The sequence below is a fragment of the Misgurnus anguillicaudatus genome, chromosome 7 (assembly GCF_027580225.2).
Source record: "Misgurnus anguillicaudatus chromosome 7, ASM2758022v2, whole genome shotgun sequence".
NCBI classification, from domain to species: Eukaryota; Metazoa; Chordata; class Actinopteri; order Cypriniformes; family Cobitidae; genus Misgurnus; species Misgurnus anguillicaudatus.
In genome coordinates, this window is record NC_073343.2 from 2,413,339 (window position 1) to 2,434,771 (window position 21,433).

At 35.0% G+C, this 21,433-nt stretch overlaps 2 protein-coding genes across 3 annotated transcripts; both read right to left on the bottom strand.

The window, feature by feature from the left end:
* Positions 1-3,822: 3,822 nt before the first annotated feature.
* gja10a (gap junction protein alpha 10 a) lies at positions 3,823-5,301 on the bottom strand. Its single transcript, XM_073869268.1, has one exon. The coding sequence runs from the start codon at positions 5,245-5,247 to the stop codon at positions 3,826-3,828; it is 1,422 nt and encodes a 473-aa protein (XP_073725369.1). The 5' UTR covers positions 5,248-5,301; the 3' UTR covers positions 3,823-3,825.
* A 4,419-nt stretch (positions 5,302-9,720) lies between these two features.
* ankrd6a (ankyrin repeat domain 6a) lies at positions 9,721-20,715 on the bottom strand. 2 transcript variants are annotated; one of them, XM_055173273.2, is made up of 14 exons: positions 19,862-20,715; positions 19,603-19,701; positions 19,007-19,105; positions 18,825-18,923; positions 18,612-18,710; positions 17,032-17,130; positions 16,444-16,521; positions 16,198-16,311; positions 15,888-15,998; positions 13,812-13,955; positions 13,588-13,740; positions 11,554-11,667; positions 11,229-11,439; positions 9,721-11,087 (listed from the first exon to the last, which is right to left on the bottom strand). In XM_055173273.2, the coding sequence occupies exons 1-14, from the start codon at positions 19,862-19,864 to the stop codon at positions 10,528-10,530; spliced, it is 1,983 nt and encodes a 660-aa protein (XP_055029248.2). In that variant the 5' UTR covers positions 19,865-20,715; the 3' UTR covers positions 9,721-10,527. The 2 variants fall into 2 exon arrangements, with proteins under 2 accessions (XP_055029248.2, XP_055029247.2); XM_055173272.2 differs by lacking the exons at positions 19,007-19,105; positions 19,603-19,701; positions 19,862-20,715 and having other exon boundaries at positions 11,229-11,436; positions 18,612-18,961.
* Positions 20,716-21,433: the final 718 nt, after the last annotated feature.

The window sequence follows — 21,433 nt, forward strand, 5'->3', positions numbered from 1 at the left end:
AAATGAATGGGTAACACTTTACAATAAGGTTGTATTTGTTAACATTAGTTATTCCATTAGCTAATAAACATCAACATACATTTTTTAATTGGTTTCACTTTATAATAAGGGTGCATGAATCATAATAAAGACATAAATGTATTTTTACTTAAACATGAATTAATGCTGAGTTAAGCCATGTACTAATCATAAACTAATAAAGAGTCATCATTAAGTACAACATGACATGAATTCATGTGTTGAGTCATGAGTTAAGTTGTAGTTAATGATGTAGTACATGCCTTAACTCAGCTTTGGTTCATTTTTAAGTACAACTTGGTTTTTCAAGTCAATTCAACCTACTATTTTAGTTTTGGTTTAAAAAAGTTGACATAACTTATAAACTCAAGTTGCAATTGTTTAACTGTTTTTACAGTGTAATGTTAACAAATACAACATTATTGGTTACTATGTATATTATTGACCTCCTGTGTTGTGTTATGTTATGTCTTGTGTTTGGATTGAATTTCATTTGGGTTATATTCTTGGTTGGTCTGTGGTGTTTTTTTATGGGAATGACCGCATTGTCTAATATTAAAAGTATACGCTTAACTGCAACCCACTCCAAGAAAATTTTTTTTTCCTGGTATATATACACCTCTGAAAGGTCTCAATTCAGTTGATGTTTACTTTTTGTAATTAGTCTTAAAACACTTCTAAACTTTTTACTTATTAAATGACAGTTTAAGCCTTAAAATAATAATTAAAAAACTTTTGTGTATAACATTATTGTATTGTAAATGATCATGTGTATGGGTTACTCACTCGCTTGCGTACTGTCACAGTACTGAAGTTTAAAACCATGTCATTAATTTAACTGATTTACTTACAAATGGTCGTATATTGCATGACTTTAAAAAAGAGATACACCTTTAAAAAATATGTGACCCTGGACAACAAAACCAGTCATGAGGGTCATTTTTTTTATTTGAAAGCTGAATAAATAAGCTTTTCATTTATGTGTTTGTTAGGATGGGACAATATTTGGCAGAGATACAACTAATTGAAAATCTGAAAACTAAGTTAGCAAAAAATCAAAATATTGAGAAAATCGCCAAAAGTTGTCCAAATGAAGTCCTTAGCAACACATATTACTAATGATAAATACATTTTTATAAATTTACAGTACGAAATTTACTAAATATCTTAATGGAACATGATCTTTATTTAATATCTTAATTATCTTTGGCATAAAAGAAAAAAATATAATTTTGACCTATACAATATATTGTTGGCAATTGCTATAAACATACTCATATATGACTGGTTTTGGGGTCCAGGGTCACATAATATATCAACAAACATGGCAATCAAATAACTTTGGCTTAATTTAAAAGCAATTCAATGCATCACAAAAGTTCTCTGTATATAAATATGACCACAGGGACGTTGTTCATGTGATTTAACTATACTGTAGATGAACATTTGTGTATATACACAGCATTTTATCAATTCTTTGTTATATTGTGATGCACTATTGTGATATGAAGGGCGAATATGAATATTCATCATGAGTTTACATGAAGTGAGGAGAGTCTGAAACATTCACAGATCTACCTGTAATATCGATATACCTCTCATCTCTGACAAGGTTTGTAGCACAACCGGTTTACAACCTTTTATAAGATGTTTTACACTCTTTACTTTTATGTACATTTTGTATGTATTGTACATAATGATTCTGTTTATAGATATTTGTTGCATTTTTTGCTCTTATTTGGAAATGTTGACCTCAATGTTATGAAACTTGTAAAATACTGGAATGTGTCCACATTGAAAATTGTCTTTTAAGATATTAAATTGATTATCTAGCATGTTTTGTGCAGATTTGATGCGTGTGGAGTATAGTTTTTGCATGATCCCATATCAAACAAAACACATTTAGAAATAAGAAACTTTTATTTTCTTCATAATTTGATGTCAGAATCCATTAGCTTGCATCACATCTTATGGATGCAAGCTAAATGTTTTTTGCCAGCTGTCCGTAGGGTTGAAGCGTTTATAAATATGCATGTTTTGGGGCTTTCGTAAAATAGAAAAAGCTGTACACCATGCTTTATTGGTAAATTAAGGTGCTTACAATAAAAAATAGCCAGTATAAAACAGCCCCACTACTACCACAATAAAGCTTTCCACAGAGAGCAGGTGAGAGTTGAATTTATTTTGCCGTTGATATCTCCATTCATTTCTGCTCATGAACGGCCTGTTACATTCCTGATGTCCTCCTTGTCCATCATATCCATTTCGCTTTTATTTCTTCATGATGGAAGAGATATCCAAGAATACACTCTGTAAACAAACATGTTTTCAGTAAACACATGTATATTGTTTTTAAATATGCATTATATATTTTATAACTTTATTTTATAAAAAATATAACATTATATACACTGAAAACCTTCCTTTTTCCACTTAAAATTTTAAGTTCAAACTATAATTAACAAGTCATTTGAACTTTCTTGACTAGTAAGGAGTTGGAATAAATTAAACAAAACAAAGTTGAATAGGCTTTTTATTTTTAAAATTTATTGCAACTTCTAACTAGTCAAAGAAGTAGGGTTGCATAACAATTAATCACAACTATTCGTTTGCAAATCAAAAGTTTTAGTTTACATCATATATGTGTACTATGTTTAATAATTATGCATATAAATACACACACGTGTATATATTTAATAAATATTTCCATGTTTATATACATTTTTGTATTTGTTTATATATATTTATGTATATATATATATATATATATATATATATATATATATATATATATATATATATATATATATATATATATATATATATATATATATATATATATATATATATATATATATATATATATATATATATATATATATATATATATATATATATATATATATATATATATATATATATATATATATATATATATATATATATATATATATATATATATATAATTATGTAATTATGATGTATATATATATACACACACATTCATGTATGTATTTAAGAAACATTTACATGTGTGTATATATATATTTATTTATATTTTATATATTCTATATTACATATAGCCTAAATAAAAAATGATATATATATATATATTTTAAATGTGTATATATATGTGTGTGTGTGTGTGTGTGTGTGTGCTTAAATATATATACTATTTACATACACAGCACAAACTCATATATTAAGCCAAAAATTACTTTTATTTTGTATGATAATTCTAGATTAATCTATGCCGCACTAAATATATATATAAATATAAATATATATATATATATTATACACACACACACTTTTTTTCTTAAAATTATATATGCATGTGTGTGTATTTGTATATGCATAATTATTGTACACAGTGCACACACACATATATGATGTAAACAAAAACTTTTATTCTGCAAACGATTAGTTGCGATTAGTTGTTATGCAGCCCTAAGTTAAAATCACTTTTTAATTCAAGTTGTTTAAACATTTAAGTTAAGTTCATTTTTACAGTGTAGCTATTTTTACCAAAATAAATGTAACCTCTTTTAAAGTTAAAAGTGCTGCCTATGCAAAGAATATCTTTTTTAAGTACATACAATGCCATAGAAGAACCATTTTTTGCCTCATGATTCCATAAAGACCCTTAAACATCAGCAGAACCATTTTGTTTCGCAAAAGAAAAACCTTCAGACTCTTAAAATGTGATTCATTTAAGAACCTTTGACTGAATGATTTTTCTGTGGCATTGCTTCAAGGAACCTTTCGTAGTATTTTACGAGTTTTTATCATTTTAGCTCAATACATTCAGGCTCTACTTGCCATAGACATCCGGCGTCCCCCTGGTGGTGGGTTCATGGGCAGGTCACTCAGAGAGCCCAGTTCAGACTCCGAGCTCCTGGTGGAGGGACATGACGGACTCCCGGACATGCTATCCGAGGGCATACGGGCCATGAAACTGGCTTTTCTGTTTTGTGGACAAAAGTCACTCTCGAAAGAGTCCAAAACATCATCCCCCAGGTCTGTCAAGTGGCTGGGCCTGTGCAGAGCGTTGCGAAGGCAGGCTGGTATTTCGGTGTGGCAAGGCCCCTTAGCGTGTTGAACTTCATAACCCAGATGACCCGAGATCAACTTCCTGACGTCCCTTTCCGAGCCATTACTGCTTTCTAGATGTTGATCACAAAGATCTGGCTGCTCCATGGAAGCCTGCGAATGCAGCTCGTGGATCATGCCTTGGCTTGGTACACGCATTTGGCGAGGTTGTTGGGTTATACAGGATGCCGGTAGGGTGGCGACGGCAAAACTGTTGTTTCTTGGCACGTCGTTGCTCGAGCCCACGCAAGGACCGGTTAGGAATAGCGGTGGAGGATCCATTTGCCCCTGAGGGATAAAAGTCTTCAAGTGAGGGTTTTTATGGGGTGAGTCTGTCATGACGCACAGTTGCTGTGTAGTGGACTGCTTGGGTTTGCAAAGACTATCATCCTCTGTGAATTGGAGACCGGTTAACGTCTGTTTAATCTTCTTCAACCCTAGGTGAGATATTTCCAAGAGGTTCAAAAACAAAGAAACTCCTGCGATGACAATCATGAAGACCATGAAGAGGGTCTTCTCAGTCGGCCTGGAGACGTAACAGTCCACGCTGTTAGGGCAAGGCACCCTCTCACATTTGTACAAAGGATCCATTCGTACGCCATACAAGATATACTGCCCGACAATGAACGCCACTTCAACCACTGATCTAGTAAGGATATGAATAATATATGTGCGCAGTAAAGATCCCCTTAGTGGAGCCTTTTTTATTTTCTTCTGCTCTTCTAACTTCCTCAGTTCTTTCTCCAGCTTTCTATAGTCCTCCAACAAGGGCTCCGTCTCTTCCAGCTCGGCTTTCAGTTGGATTTTCCTCCTGTGTCTCTCCTTCTCCAAAGACCTCAGCCGGTACAGAGCGTGTCCCATGTATACCAATGAAGGTGAGGAGACGAAAATGATCTGCAGTACCCAGAAACGAATAAGCGATATCGGGAACGCCTGGTCGTAGCAAACATTCTTGCATCCCGGCTGATCCGTGTTGCAGATGAACTCGCTCTGCTCGTCCACCCAAACGTCCTCGGCCGCCACGCCGAGAACCAACATCCGGTATATAAATAGGATGGTTAGCCAGATTTTACCCACGATGGTGGAGTGAATGTGAACCTCTTCTAAAATGCTCCCCAACAAGTTCCAGTCCCCCATCTTCACCGCCACATGTCCGTGCTTTGTTAAAAAGAAGCATTTGCCTGATCAACTTTAAATTAACATGATTCAACCTTACAGAAATTGCATTCAAAATATAAGTGGGTACACTTTAAAAAAATATAGGGGTGCTTGAAAAGTTTCTTTACAGTGATGTCATGCAATAATCATTTTGGGTTCCCCAAAGGGTTCCCATTCAGTCCTTAAAATTATAATTTCTTTCTTACTTTCTTTTAAACCACTACAAGAATATTTAGTCAAACAGAAATTTAAAGGTTACTTAGCGAACCATATACAGCCAAAAATGGCTCTCTTTAGCATCGTATAGCACCTTTATTTTTAAGAGTTAAAATCAGCTTTTTATTTAATTTGGCACAAAATTCTTGACTATGTAAGCGCATCGATCATTTTTTTTTTAAACACAGACAATTAAATGAAACAAAAATGAACTTACATTTCAGTGGGATTTGCCGTCTAGATTCCTTGGAATAAAAACATGCATGTTTTTCCAACAAGGAAAATCATTCCCTCATATTAAAGCCACGAAAGTTGCACATTAAAATACAGACAGTCTCTCTGCATCATGTCGGCAACAGTGAATGTTTCAGGCGCAGAGTTCACAGGATGTAAAAATTGATCAGAAAGTGAAGGGACAATGCCCATGGCGGATCTTAGCTCCCCCTCGCACAGAAAAAGTTGCCCATGATGCCAACCAAATGTCCCTCATGCAGTCAATATCATACAAAATGTCTTTTTAGGGCTCCCTAGCCATTAAGTAAGAATCCCGCAATTGTGTTTAAATGAAAAATATATTGGATGAACACATGTTTTATGAACCTTTTATGTATAATCTGTTTCACAGGTTACTGCATTGTGCACATTTTGCTGTGATGTGTTCAAAAGATGATCTTTTTATCTAATCTACCACATGAGATATGAAAACGCAAAAAAATATTCCCCAATGAGTTTGTGCTAACATATTTTCATGTTGTTTACATCTGCAAACATTCAATGTCAAATGAAAGACCTTGCACTCCGTTGCATCACATCACCCCCCCCCCAAACTGAATCTATCAATACTACAGTGATTTGTTCAGCTCGTTCTTTTTGGTTTTAATGTGGCACAAATCTCATCAAAAGCGTATTTTCACAATATTGTACATTTCTCTTAAAAATCCAATAGGAATTTATTAAAAATGCATTTAAAAACACAGTTTAATATTGAACCGGCCGGGTAAAAAGGGCTCCACCAATCAGCACACGCACGTGAGTCTGTTATCCTGGTTCAAACCTTTCAAGCGTCGCAAAACTGGATTAGCTCGCCGGTCGCACTACAGGCTCCATAAAATGACCAGCCGTGCCCGAGGGTCTTTAATTAGCTTTCCATCACATGCTGGCAGGATCAGTCGGGATTGATTTGATTTTCCTTTGCAGAAGCTTGAACTGCAAATGCCAGAAGTCACATCAGGGACGCGGCATTATGCAATGAGTTCATATTGTAACCATCCGTCGCTCTTTGTCCTGTGGTTGATTATTTGATCTAATTGCTTTGGTTGCATGTAAAGGTGTTTTGAAATGTAGGTGCTGTTTAATGCACTATAGTCATAATGCAAAACAACACTAAAATGCTGAGGTGTTGGGTCAATAAGGGACAAACTGAACATGTTGGGTTGTAATTAAACATCTCCTGGGTGGTTTCAACCTAAAATTCTGGGTTGTTTTAACCCATCGCTACACTGTAAAAAGTGAAAAGTTTGAACAATTTGAAAATTACTTAAATTGGTAACACCTAAATAATGTATTTTTTGTGAATGTGAAGCTTAAGTGAAATTTTAGGTTGAATAAACTTTTTTGGGTGTTAATTGAAGTATTTTTAATTTAGCCCAACGGCTTGTCCCGTTATTATGGAGGACTACAAGAGTCATGCAAAATGTTATAAAGAACTTCAATATTTAATAACTACCTGGACAATAAAAATAGCAATTAATACATTTGTTTAAAAATTCATTAATGAATCTATAAATAAATAGACAAAGTTACAAAAAATCATTATGTAACATTTTATTAGGCAATAAAAAGTAAGATTATAAAAATAATGAAGAAATTAAATACTAATCCATTAATAAATATTTACAAAAACAACATAAAACACTCAATCAGTTCATCATTTTAAATTGCATTTACAAATTCTTAATTAAATAATGGAATTTCAAAATGTATTTCAAAAAGCGATTTAAAAAGAGAAATAAATAACTAGATTTATAAATTGAACTACAAATACAGATTTAAATTAGGCATTTAAAAGGGCATTTCTGTTTAACATTTCTGTTTTCATTTCCCGATGTTTCTCCTTATTCTTTTCGCTATTCGATTTGCTTTTCGTTTTAGCCTCTCTATTTACAGCTTTTTGTAGCTTTATTGTAGCTTTTCTGTGACTCTTTGGGTCCTTGCAAATGGTCAAATGAGAAATGCAAATTAGCTATGGCCAGGTGGATGTAACAAGCTCGCTGATTGGGTCTGATTGTACATCATGTGCAGATTTATAAAGCTCGAATGAGGACCCAAAGAGTCACGGAAAAGCTAAATAGAGAGGCTAAAACGAAAAGCAAATCGAATAGCGAAAACAATAAGGAGAACCATCGGGAAATGAAAACAGAAATGTTAAATGAAAATGCCATTTTAAATGCCTAATTTGGACCTGTATTTGTGGTTCAATTTATAAATCCAGTTGTTTGTTTCTCTTTTTGGGTCGCTTTTTGGAAGACATTTTGAAGTTCCATTATTTAATTAAGAATTTAAAAATGCAATTTAAAATGATGAACTTATTGAGTGTTTTATGTTGTGTTTGTAAATTGTTATATTACTTGAACTATTTATTAATGGATTCATATTTCTTTTCTACGTTTACGTTATTTTTATAATCTCACTTTTTATTGCCTAATAAAATGTTACATAATGATTTTTTTTGTAACTTTGTCTTTTTATTTATAGATTAATTAATGAATCCCTAAACAAATCTACCAATTTCTATTTTTAATGTCCAGGTAGTTATTAAATATTGAAGTTTTTTATTATATTTTGCATGACTCTTGTGGTCCTCCATACGTTTCGACCCAATGCTGGGTTATAAACAACCAGTGTTGCCATTCTTTTTGTTGTGGTGTAAAAAAAATTTGGGGGGCGTGGAGTTTGAAAATGGATGTTAGAGGCAGCGGGGTGAACATCATCCACCATGCTGATAGATTACTTTAATCTGATCCATTTCAATCAATACAGGCTCGTGCAGCCCTGATCTCCCTGTTTGGAGATAATGAGATTCCAGCGCGCCCGCGGATATTTACTGAGAGGAGGTTTAGGGTGTGAATGGGGTAAAGAACAGTGAAAACAACATAAAAACATCTGATGATCTTGTCAAATAAGCTATTATTTCAGAAGATTTTTACTTGTTTTTACCAGTTAACTAATCTTGATTTTATCCATTTGATTTAGCCACACATAACCATCAGTAAATTTTAATTTATATTAAAAATATATCAAATATAAGCCTTACTGGAGATTGACTCTGTTACCAAATGACCCCACAAACACATGTAGACAGAAGTCATTGTGGGTCATTGACTGTTATACAACACTTGACTGGCCAAATATTTTATTGCATTGACATGTATCATTAAGCTACACAAACATTTTTGCGAAGTTTTTAATTTATTAAGAAGGTAAACAAGTATTGCATTGATCTACAACATAAAATATTTTATATGTATTTTGTATGCAGACTTAAAGGGACAATGCACTTTTTTAAATATACTCATTTTCCAGCTCCTCTGGAGTTAGACATTTGATTTTTACCGTTTTGGAATACATTCAGCTGATCTCCGGGTCTGGCGGTGCTGCTTTTGGCATGGCTTAGCGTGGTCCATTGAATCTGGTTGGACCATTGGCATTGCGCTGAAAAATAAACAAAAAGTTTGGATATTTTTCCTATTTAAAACTTGATTCTTTTGTAGTTACATCATGTACTAAGACCGACGGCAAATTAAAAGTTGCGATTTTTTAGGTCGCAATGATATTACGCAGCGCCTGAAAATAGTCCCCTTGGTAACTTTCAATAGCAGGGGACTATTTTTGGGCACTACGTAATATCACTTCGCCTGCTGCAGCCATGTTACGGCAGCAAAGTCCTTGATTATTACACCGGAATGAGAGTATAGTTCCTAGCTATATCGGCCTAGAAAATCGCAACCTTCAACTTTCCGTCGGTCCCAGTACACGGTTAGGGTTAGGGTTAGGTTATTTTTTAGCGCAATGCTAATGGTCTAATCAGATTAAATTAATCATGCTAAGCCATGCTAAAAGTGGCAACGCAAGAGCCGGAGATCAGCTGAATGGATCCCAAAATGGTACAAACCAAACGCTTAACTCTAGGGGAGCTGGAAAATTAGCACACATTTTCCAAAAAAGTGTAGTGTCCCTTTAATTGAACAATAACTTTGTTTCACAACAAATACAACAACATACTGTATCTATTTAAATATAGTTTTTTAGAATAAAGTAAAACATTGTCTATTCATCTGCTCATCAATAATGTACAGTACATAGACTGATTCAGTCATTAATTTGCAATATTTCATTTCATATGGTCTTGCGTGTAACATCTGAAAGTTACAAACATGTACTGTGAAAAGTGAACTTAGAGCAAGAAAACCAATCAATATTTTATGCTTTTGTTAAATTTTGGAGAATATTTTACTTTAAAATTTATGTTTTTAATGTTAATAATGAATTAATGTTTAAAATTATGTTGTTATAATGTCACATTTTCAAAGCATTATATGTAACTCTTATATTGTAATGAAAATATTATTCAGGATGAGACTCAAAAGGTCCAACTTAAACTCTCAGATATGCAGAAAGTTTATTATGAATAACTCGAGTAAGTTTTGACTGGTGATAAGTTGATATAACTTAGAAAAACAAGTTGAAATTGTTTAACTTCATTTGTAAAGTAACATAAAAATATATGTTGATTTGATATCATTTTTAAAGTGTAGTGTTTGTTTTTAAGTGATTTTTAGAACCAATGTATGGTACAGTTCATGTCAGGTCAGAAAAGTGTTGTTTTATTGTGACAGAGCAATCGAATGAAAGATATTGGTCTTTCCTATTGAATTAGATAAGACATGGTCTTGTATGCATGAAATAGAGTATATCCCAGGAAATTTGCATATATGGCTGCTGGGTGTGGTGTGACTTTGATAGTAATCACTATGTGTCAGCATTTCATGTCTGTGTATTAGTGTGAAGTCTCTGCAGCTCTTCTTCAAGCATCTTGATCTTTTGAAGCAGACTGACTCTTTCTTGCTGAGCTTTTTGTTCCACCTCCCTTTGAGCTTCCTGAATTTTCCTCTCATACCAGCGTTCCAGTTGCGTGGAAACCGTTTCAAAGAAATGCTGCGTCACTTCCATGGCATGCAGGTTTGCCCGCTCCTGGATGAAGGTGGCCTCTACAGGCCCTTGGGTAAAAACCTCCAACGTTGACATGGCGCCGCCCTGCTTGGTGTGAGTGCGGTGTGCTTTAATTCTGTCCTTTAAATGTTTGCCATGTCTCCAGGCCGGGCTGGGCTTTGTGTCTGTATCGCTGTCGTTCAATTGTTTGGTGGACGTAGACATGCTGCTTCTGGCACTGCTGTCACTGGGTTCAATCCCCTTGTATGGCCTGGATGTTGATGCATCTGCCTCCTGTGTTTCTTCTTTCTGCCACGGGGGGTCAGCAGTGGCCAAACTCCTTAAGAGTGGTTTGTGTTTGAAAATAGATGGGTCTTTCAGATTATGATGATTAACTGTGTATATATGGAAAGATATTTTAGGAAAAAATTATCTGGCAGCTTGGATGACTGGATTTGAACATTTATTTTTAACCATCAGTCAAAGATGTCTTTATTTTTATATAAAGATATATATTTGCAGAGCAATTTTCAAACCTGATGAGCCATTCATCTTCATATTAAGGTATTGTCTCCCCAGGGTGTCCCCTGTGCCAGGGCTGGGTAATACATTGACATAGGTGGCCAGTGAGCTGGAGCTCTCCTCTGAGATGAATGAAAGCAAAGGAAGACCTTCTGGATCTGTGTCCACCAGAGAATGATCCGCCGATGGAGACCGCAGGAGTTTGTAGTAACTTGTTTCAACCTGCTTGAAAAACCAATGCACCAATTTGATGAATCACGTCTGGGCCAATAAAGTGATTTATGTGACCATCCTGATCTAAGACATTGTAAAAAAAAACATATTTTTGAGATGTCGCACCTGTCTTTTCTCTCCTTCCATGCATTTCAAAGTGGCCCTCTGATTGATCCGATAATGGCACTCTGTCCTCTCGGCAGACACATGCTCTTGTGTGAGATTCTCAAGCACTTTAATCTGACCAGAATAAAGGCACTCATTTTGGGAAGACTTTTGGGAATTTTACACTCACCTAAAGGATTATTAGGAACACCTGTTCAATTTCTCAATGCAATTATCTAAACAACCAATCACATGGCAGTTGCTTTAATGCATTTAGGGGTGTGGGCCTGGTCAAGACAATCTCCTGAACTCCAAATTGAATGTCAGAATGGGAAAGAAAGGTGATTTAAGCAATTTTGAGTGTGACATGGTTGTTGGTGCCAGACGGGCCGGTCTGAGTATTTCACAATCTGCTCAGTTACTGGGATTTTCACGCACAATAATTTCTAGGGTTTACAAAGAATGGTGTGAAAAGGGAAAAACATCCAGTATGCGGCAGTCTGGTGGGTGAAAATGCCTTGTTGATGCTAGAGGTCAGAGGAATATGAGCCGACTGATTCAAGCTGATAGAAGAGCAACTTTGACTGAAATAACCACTTGTTACAACTGAGGTATGCAGCAAAGCATTTGTGAAGCCACAACACGCACAACCTTGAGGTGGATGGGCTACAACAGGAAGACCCCATCGGGACCACTCATCTCCACTACAAATAGGAAAAAGAGGCTACAATTTGCACGAGCTCACCAAATTTAGACAGTTGAAGACTGGAAAAATGTTGCCTGGTCTGATGAGTCTCGGGTTCTGTTGAGACATTCAGATGGTAGAGTCCGAATTTGGCATAAACAGAATGAGAACATGGATCTATCGTGCCTTGTTACCACTGTGCAGGCTGGTGGTGGTGGTGTAATGGTTTGGGGGATGTTTTCTTGACACACTTTAGGCCCCTTAGTGCCAATTGGGCATCATTTAAATGCCACGGCCTACCTGAGCATTGTTTCTGACCATGTCCATTCCTTTATGACCACCATGTACCCATACTCTGATGGCTACTTCCAGCAGGATAATGCACCATGTCACAAAGCTCGAATCATTTCAAATTGGTTTCTTGAACATGACAATGAGTTCACTGTACTAAAATGGCCCCCACAGTCACCAGATCTCAACCCAATAGAGCATCTTTGGGATGTGGTGGAACGGGAGCTTCGTGCCCTGGATGTGCATCCCACAAATCATCATCAAATGCAAGATTCTATCATTTCAATATGGACCAACATTTCTAAAGAATGCTTGCAGCACCTTGTTGAATCAATGCCACAGTTTTGAAGGCGAAAGGGGGTCAAACACAGTATTATTATGGTGTTCCTATAATAATCCTTTAGGTGAGTGTATAGTATGTTGAACCATGAAACAAACCAAACATAAAACAAACAAACATGAAACAAACAAACAAATAAATCACAAACTTTAAATTGAATGCCTAATTTAACAGGTCCCTATTATGCAAAATCCCCTGTTAAGGTGTTTGGACATAAAAGTGAGTTGGCCAAAAAATCCACCAGCTCCTTTTTATAATCCACATTAAATCAAAGTAGTCTCGTTAGATATGCCATTTAAATGTTCTTGTAAATGTGACATCACACTGATAAAGCCCCGCCCACAGCCACTGACTTACAGTCCTGCATTAGCATAGTTTCCGCCCTCAGCGAGTAGTATGCTGCCCACCATATTTCAATAGTGAGATCAGATTTTAACTTAAAGTGCTCACTGCCTCTTTTGGAAAGGGAGTGGGGAGCAGTAGCTCATTTGCTTTTAAAGGTACACATACGAAAACATTGTTTTTGCACCCACCAAAATAGGGGCGTTTTATACATGATCTGTATGGTATTTTGGTATTTTTGGTATTTTTATGGTAACTTCACTTTCTGGGACAGCTGAGACTTATATTTCATCTTGTAAAATTTTGCATAATAGGTGCCCTTTAAATGTATACTGTGTGTGTTTTATGAAGACAGTAAACAACTCCATAAATTGCAAAATAATGTTGGCGCACAAACCTGATGTTTGTGTTTATGCTCTATTTTCTCCAGTCTGCAGTTCATCTCCTGTTCAACGGTGTGAATTTGTGATCTCATCTCCATCTCCTTGGCTTTCAGTTTATTCTCCAGCTTTCTGATAAGGGGCTTACAGTAACAATCTTTTACAGGAGCCTGTTTGCAGAGGTCAGAGTTTAAGAGCTTTACAGAGAAATGAATCACATTTAATAATCACCCTCATTTACCTGCTTTATTCGCCCATCTTTATCCCTGAATAGAGTGTAAAGCTGGAAAGCTTTTCCATGTACCAGTTCTTCCTCAGGAAAAGTCGGACTGCTGTGCTTTCTTTGCTGATGTGGAGAGTCTATCTCATGAAGGTAACAATCATTCTGAAAAACATGTTTTAACTGATGCTAAGTTGGTAGAGCATTGCAATAACAGTGCATATAGGTTATGGGTTTGATCCCAGTGAACGCACATACTGGTTTTAAAAATGTATAGATTGGATGAGCAGTACTGTAAGTCGTTTTGAGCATGCCATACATTAGACGTTCGAATCTCTCAAATCACACACATAATAACACTTAAACTCCAAATCGGTATGCTAGTCAGGGACGTCATGCACCATATTTTTAAGGGGGCACAGTGTGCACAACTCACAGATATTTGTGCATACACAGACATTAAAGAAATATTATAGAGTGTCTTTTCCATGGCACTCCTACTTACTTTTATAACAATCCGAGCCCCCTGTCTTCTTGTGAAAACTATCAAAATAATTGTGACGACTAACTTTTTTTGTTAAATGCTTATATCAATTAATTTAATCAGAATAATTACACATTGGCATTTTTTGTTTATTTATTTATGTTCTGTTTATAACTTGTTTGCGCAACAGCTGCGTTATATTATAAAATTAATGTAATTTTAAATCCATAAAGAAACAATGAAAATGACATAAGCAACAGTCATGTGATTGATTTTAATGTTCAGTGCTGCAAAAGCAATAATGCTGTAATCTACACTTTATTTATTTTCAACTATTTTAATTAAAATTATTAAAAACTTTAAAAGTATGGTTTTGTATAAAAAAATTAGAGAAACACATTTCTGCACAAAATTTAACCTCATATGTGAGCATGTGATTCCCGTGAGCCCGTGAACTCTGGCAAAGATAATTCTAGAAATCGACTAATTTAAAGGTGCAGTGTGTAAATTTTAGCGGCATCTAGTGGTGAGGTTGTGAATTGCAACCAACGTCTCAGTCCACTGCTCACCCCTCGCTTTTGAAACACATAAGCCGTTTCTCAATACCAAGTATGCCAAACTCGGACTTGTGTCCTTTGTAGTTCGAACTTGCAAGTTCAGACTCGGAAGAACGAACTCCTGACGCGAAATGCATTCTGGGAAACCTCGCTGTCATATGTCCACACAAGTCTCCTCCGATGCATCCTCAATAAAATGGGCGGATCAAGAACACATCCGGGGATTTTATGTGAACTTGGGCTTGATGTGAACTTTGAATTGGAACAGTACTTGGGCCGCGACTGATGACGTTTCACAAGTCCACAAGAACAAAAGTACAGACAAGAACGCATATTGAGAAACGGCTACAGAGAAGCTACTGTAGCCACCACCGGACAAACATGTCATCATCGGAGACAACTTAGTAAAAAAAGTTTGTCCGTTGAGGGCATAGAAACATGGCAGCCCAAAATGGCGACTTCCATGTAAGGGGGCCCTCGGTGTATGTAGATAAAAACGTCTCATTCCAAGGTAATAAACACATAACAGTTTATAAAGAAAGGTCTTTATACACCCCTGATCATATAGTTTATATTATTTTGCATTTCTGTCAAAAGATCCTTCTAAAAAAATTACACACTGCACCTTTAACGTCGAGACACATTTTGAACCATACACTTTCTAAACATCTGAGGTTAACTGGACATTATCGTACTGGGGGTTGGAAAAGTTTGTGAGCGTTTCGGACGACGTTTTAATACTACTGCAAAATGCAGCAGCAAGCTCACGTCTGCTGCACTGTTGCGTTTAGCACCGGCCACCTGAATAAAGTATAACCCGATCAAAACCCTATCAAAATCTCTAAGAAGTGACAGAGTAAACAGATAAAAGACAAGTAACCGATTGGACGCTTCTTTGATTTGGATGTTGAATGCAAAAATTTTGGCTCAAAAAACTCCATCAGTTTGAATGCATGACGTCTCTGTTGTTAGTTTATACAAGAACCACATACTGTAAAATTTCCCCCTTCTAGCATAAAGTGTAATGGAACAATGATTGTATTTTAATATTATTACTTTCTGTCTTGATTTCTTGATCTTTCTCCTTGTACAAAGGCTCAAAGTTGGTTTGTTCTGTTCTGGTTGTACACAATCACCTCCGTGTGCTTCATCCACTTCAGGAAAGCTCTATACAATGAATGTAGCACTCGGTTTGAGAGGGATTTTTAACAAAGCCATCGTATACCAGCAATCACATGACCTCTATTATATCTCTAAATTATAGAAGATTAGTAGTCATGTGACATTTTTATTCTCCTTGGCCCCTTGACCCCAATCATATTATAAATGATGAATCTTTGCACCACAGATGTCATACTAGTTGAACCTTATCTGAAGTCTGTAGTGTGATCTGATCTCTGGGGATGGATTGAGTTCTGCTCTGTGTTTGTAATACAGCTCTTCTTTTCTTCATTGTTTTTCTACGTGCAATCTTTTGGACCTGAGCAATTCAATTTGAAAATAAGGGGGAGAGTTGCTGTAATGCAATTTTGTGATAAAAGATATCGAATAAGACAATGAATTAATTTACAATAAATGATAAATAGGGATTTTAGTACTGTAATATTCATACCTGATTAGACTTTGCTAGAAGAATGGCCACATCTTTATTGTTATTGTCCCGGGCTTTATCAAGAGCAGTGTGGCCTGCCTGTTGATACATTTAGCATATAAAAGATGGCAATATGTAGTAGTCATCTGGTGGGTATCTTTTGATGATAGAATCTATTACATTACATTAAAACATTTAGCAGATTTGATTCAAATTCAAGCACTGCAGTACATGTTTTGTCACTTTGTGTTCCCTGGAAATCAAACTCATGACTTTTTGTACTGTGAAATTGATCAATTGAGCAACAGTACAGGAACAAAATGTGTAAAGTTGCTTTAAATAAAAGTGTTTGCGAAATGCATAAATGTAAATAACAAAATGAGATTAACTAAACAAATCACTTGAAAATTCTACGTTCTGTGCACATGGCACAAACCCATTTGACTATATCAACAGTTTTTTTTATTTCAGAGAAGATCTTTTCCCAAACAACACAATATTCATCACATTACCCAGACAGCAGATGAATCCGTGCCGGATGGGCACTAAATTGGCATTAAATTAAGCACCCCTAAAAAGGGGCTAGCCTCGCCCATGCAAACTACTCACATTGTTTTTTGTGTATGCATCAGCTCCAGCTTCCAGTAACAAACGAACAGCTTTCTTGTGGTTTAAACCAGCAGCGACATGGAGAGCCGTCTCCCCAACCTGTAAGATTTTTTTCCGAAACATATCACCCATTGACAACATAATGGCAAAATTACAAAATGATTCAATTGAAAAACCTCTATGTTTGATATTTATCAATATTCACCAATAACTAAAGCCTAGAAAGAAATACTATATTTCTAAAAAAAATAATATTGTTCACTATGGGCTTACAATGCACATGATGTTACAACAAAGATGTTAAAGGATTAGTCAATTTTCTTAAAAAAAAAATCCAGACAATTTACTCACCACCATGCCATCCAAAATGCCGACGTCCCTCTTTGTTCAGTCGAGAGGAAATTGTATTTTGAGGAAAAAATTCCAGGATTTTTCTCATTTTAATGGACTTTAATGGACACCAACACCCAACAGCTCTAATGCAGTGCATATTTTTAATTTTTCTTGCCAAAAATGACACTCGTTTCGCTAGATAAGACCCTTATGCCTCGTTTGGGATCGTTTATAGTCCTTTGAAACTGCAATTTTAAACTGCATTAAAACTGTTACCTGTTGGGGTCCACCAAAGTCCACCAAAACTAGAAAAATCCTGGAATGTCTTCCTCAAAAAACACAACTTCCTCTCGACCGAACAAAGAAAGACATCAAAATTCCGGATGACATGGCCGTGAGTAAATTATCTGAATTTTTTTTTTTTAAGAGAATGGACTAATGCTTTAAAGGAGACATTTCACAAGACTTTTTAAAGATGTCAAATAAATCTTTGGTGTCCCCAGAGTACATATGTGAAGTTCTTGCTCAAAATAGCATATATATAATTTATTAAAAATATAATTATGTTAAAATTGCCACTTTGTAGGTGTAAGCAAAAATGTGCCTTTTTGGGTGTGTCCTTTTAAATGCAAATGAGCTGATCTCTGCACTAAAATGGCAGTGCGGTGGTGCAGATTAAGGGGCGGTATTATCCCCTTCTGACATCACAAGGGGAGCCAAATTTCAATGACCTAGTTTTTCACATGCTTGCAGAGAATGGTTTACCAAAACTAAATTACTGGGTTGACCTTTCTCACATTTTCTAGGTTCCTACAAGCACTGGGGACCAAATTATAGCACTTAAACATGGAAGACTGATTTTTATTAAAAGTCCCCTTGAAAGTGATAGTTTACCCCAAAATTTAATTCTGTCATTATTTACTCACCCTAGTGTTGTTACAAACCTGTATAAATTTCTTTGTTCTGATGAACTCAAAGGAATATATTTTAAGGTATGTTTGTAACCGAACCAATCAGAAGCCCTATTTTCTTCCATAGTATTCTATTATTCTACTATGGATTGGGGTTTGTGATGGTGAGTAAATGAAGATATAATTTTAATTTTTCGCTGAACTAACCCTTTAACAATCGACTCAGAGATGAATTGCATCATTTTCTATTAACGTCATAAAATCATTTAGACAGTCTCAGCAGTAATATTACAATAAAGTGTACGATTGATCTGAATGAGTGTTGAAGGACCTGACCTGGTTTTTCTCAGCAGCTGAACACAAAGAATCCAGGAGAGACTTAATAATGGCCAAGTGATTGTAGCGAGCAGCCATGTGTAAACATGTGTCACCTGCCTGAAATTATAAAGTTTATAATAGCTGAAGCCAATTTCCTGCTATATTTGTTCAATTCTAATAGTTTTATAGAAGTTGTAGCGGCATAAGTTGTAATAATGTAATTTCACGTGCATTGTTTTTGCTGTCGGCCACCGCTCCACCAAGTAACAGCATTCTTGCAGTTTGCTGATGTCCATTCTGGCATGCTAGATGTAGCGCTGTGTTACCTGCCTTTATTAAACGAAGCAAAAGCACTGGTAAACGATACCTTAAAAGATAGTCTTGATTAAATAACGCCCATGAAATCTACATACTTTATTCGGCACCTGGACATCTGCTCCAGCTTTGACCAGTAACTTAACACACGAACTGAAGCCGTGCCACGACACCTCGTGCAAAGCAGTGTTGCCTTCCTGATCAAAGGAAATCAGAATCTATTGATTTATTGATAATACTAGCAAACATAAGACTATACATGTCTGAAGTTTTTGTTGCTCTGAAAGGCTTGTTTTTGCAAGCATGATATTAAAATATTTTAATGGTTTAAAAAAATACAGATACATTGAAAAAACTCTTTGATGCTATGCTACTTTAAAATATAAAGCTAAATACCTATTAACCTTTCCAAGATCTCTCTACTGAGTACAAATGAATGCAATATTACTACATTCACACAAAAATGCACAAAAGTTGTCAGTGGGATGGTGCCCTAAAGGGTTCCAATATGTACCATTTGCCTTTGAGGTATTAATGTGCACTCTTTACAGTAGGTATAAAGGTGTATTTTATTTAAAGGGTACCACCTCGGTGCCAGCGTTTTTACCTTTTCTGAAAGTCTTTATCTGTCTTTACCCAAATATTTGATTTGTTTCTAATGAAAGCATTTTTGTATATGACTATATGAACCCACCTTGTCTTGAAGATCTAGTGCACATCCTCCATGGATGAGAGCAGAGATGGCATCACGGTTTCCCACAACAGCTGCCCGGTGTAAAGCCGTTTGGTGACCCTGGAACACAGGATTGAAACAGTTAACGTTAAAGTTGTGTGCCTGTATATTTTATCTTAGATAAAGGGCACAATATGATTATGGTTTTGTCTACTAATCTGTTATAAGTCTCTTGGGGGAATAATAAGTTAACACAAACAGAGAAACAACTGAAATCAACCATGGGTTTTGTGGGTTTACATCCTCCAGACTCCCTTGGTAGCCGTCGACTGCTCTGTCTGACCGGTATGTGAGACCAGGTGCACAGCAATCGTCCTGTGGAAACAATTCAGGCACGCTCAAATAAAAGAAATCACATACTGTTAAATCACAATCCAGTGCACAGGGACTTACAGACTATAAGAGCGCATGGCCAGCTGGCTTTAAAGACATTAAAAAAGTCACATGGGTAATCCCTTGCTCAGGAATTTATTGTAGTCTAGGTCTAGCAAATAAGAGGGAATTTTTCTGGGTAATATTTCTGGGTAAGAATGAACCTCATCAGATCTGTGTGACTTAATCTGTTGTTTTTTATGTCTGTTTTCTGCAACTACTGTGTGCCAATATATAAAATCAAATGATTATCTGAACACTTAATGGTTAAATTGTACATTAAAATGAACCCATCTCAACTGGCTTAAGTTAACAGTACCCACTGACTTCTATAGTAGGATACCATCATTTATCAAAATATCTTATTTTGTATTCAACAGAATAATGTAACTCATACAGGTTTAAACAACATTTTTATTTTTGGGTTAACTATCACTTTAATGTTAATGAATGCAATCTTGTTAGAAAGTATTATACAGTACCTGTATAAGAATGGGTGATGTGAACAAATTATTTTTATTATATATTTATTGCTTTTGCATGATAAAGTAGGACCCATGACCTTGATATAAGGATTGTGAATAAAAATCCTATATGCCACAACAAATAGATTAAATCTGAATGTCAAGTAGCTTCTAATCCTTCACGTCCATGAACATCTAAATCCTATGAATTTTCAAATAATGAACTGTTATCGAAGCACTTCGGCACAAAAAATGTTGTACATAAAAAATAAAATAATTAAAAAATATAAAAATAAAATAGTGCTGGGCAAAGATTAACCATGATTAATAATCGCATACAAAATAAAAGTTATTTTTTTTGCATAATGTATGTGTATTGTGTGTAATTATTATGTATATTTAACCACACACGCATATATATATATAATATATATATATATATATGCGTGTGTGGTTAAATATACATAATAATTACACACAATTTATTTATTTAATTATTTATATCTTTATATATATATATATATATATATATATATATATATATATATATATATATATATATATATATATATATATATATATATATATATATATATATATATATATATATATATATATATATATATATATATATATATATATATATATATATATATAAAGATATAAATAAATATATATACACATGTAAATGTTTCTTAAATATATACATGAATGTGTGTGTATTTATTTATATACATAATAATTACACAGGGGCACACACTCATATATTATGGCAAAAATCACTTTTATTTTGTATGCAATTAATCGCGATTAATCTTTGCCCAGCACTGAAATAAAGTTAACTAAAAAAATACTTATTACATAAAATGTGCTTCATTAATTGGTTTTACTATTACCCAACTTAACTTTTTTTTTGTAAAATAAGTACTTTTACGGTAAACATGGAAGAGATTATA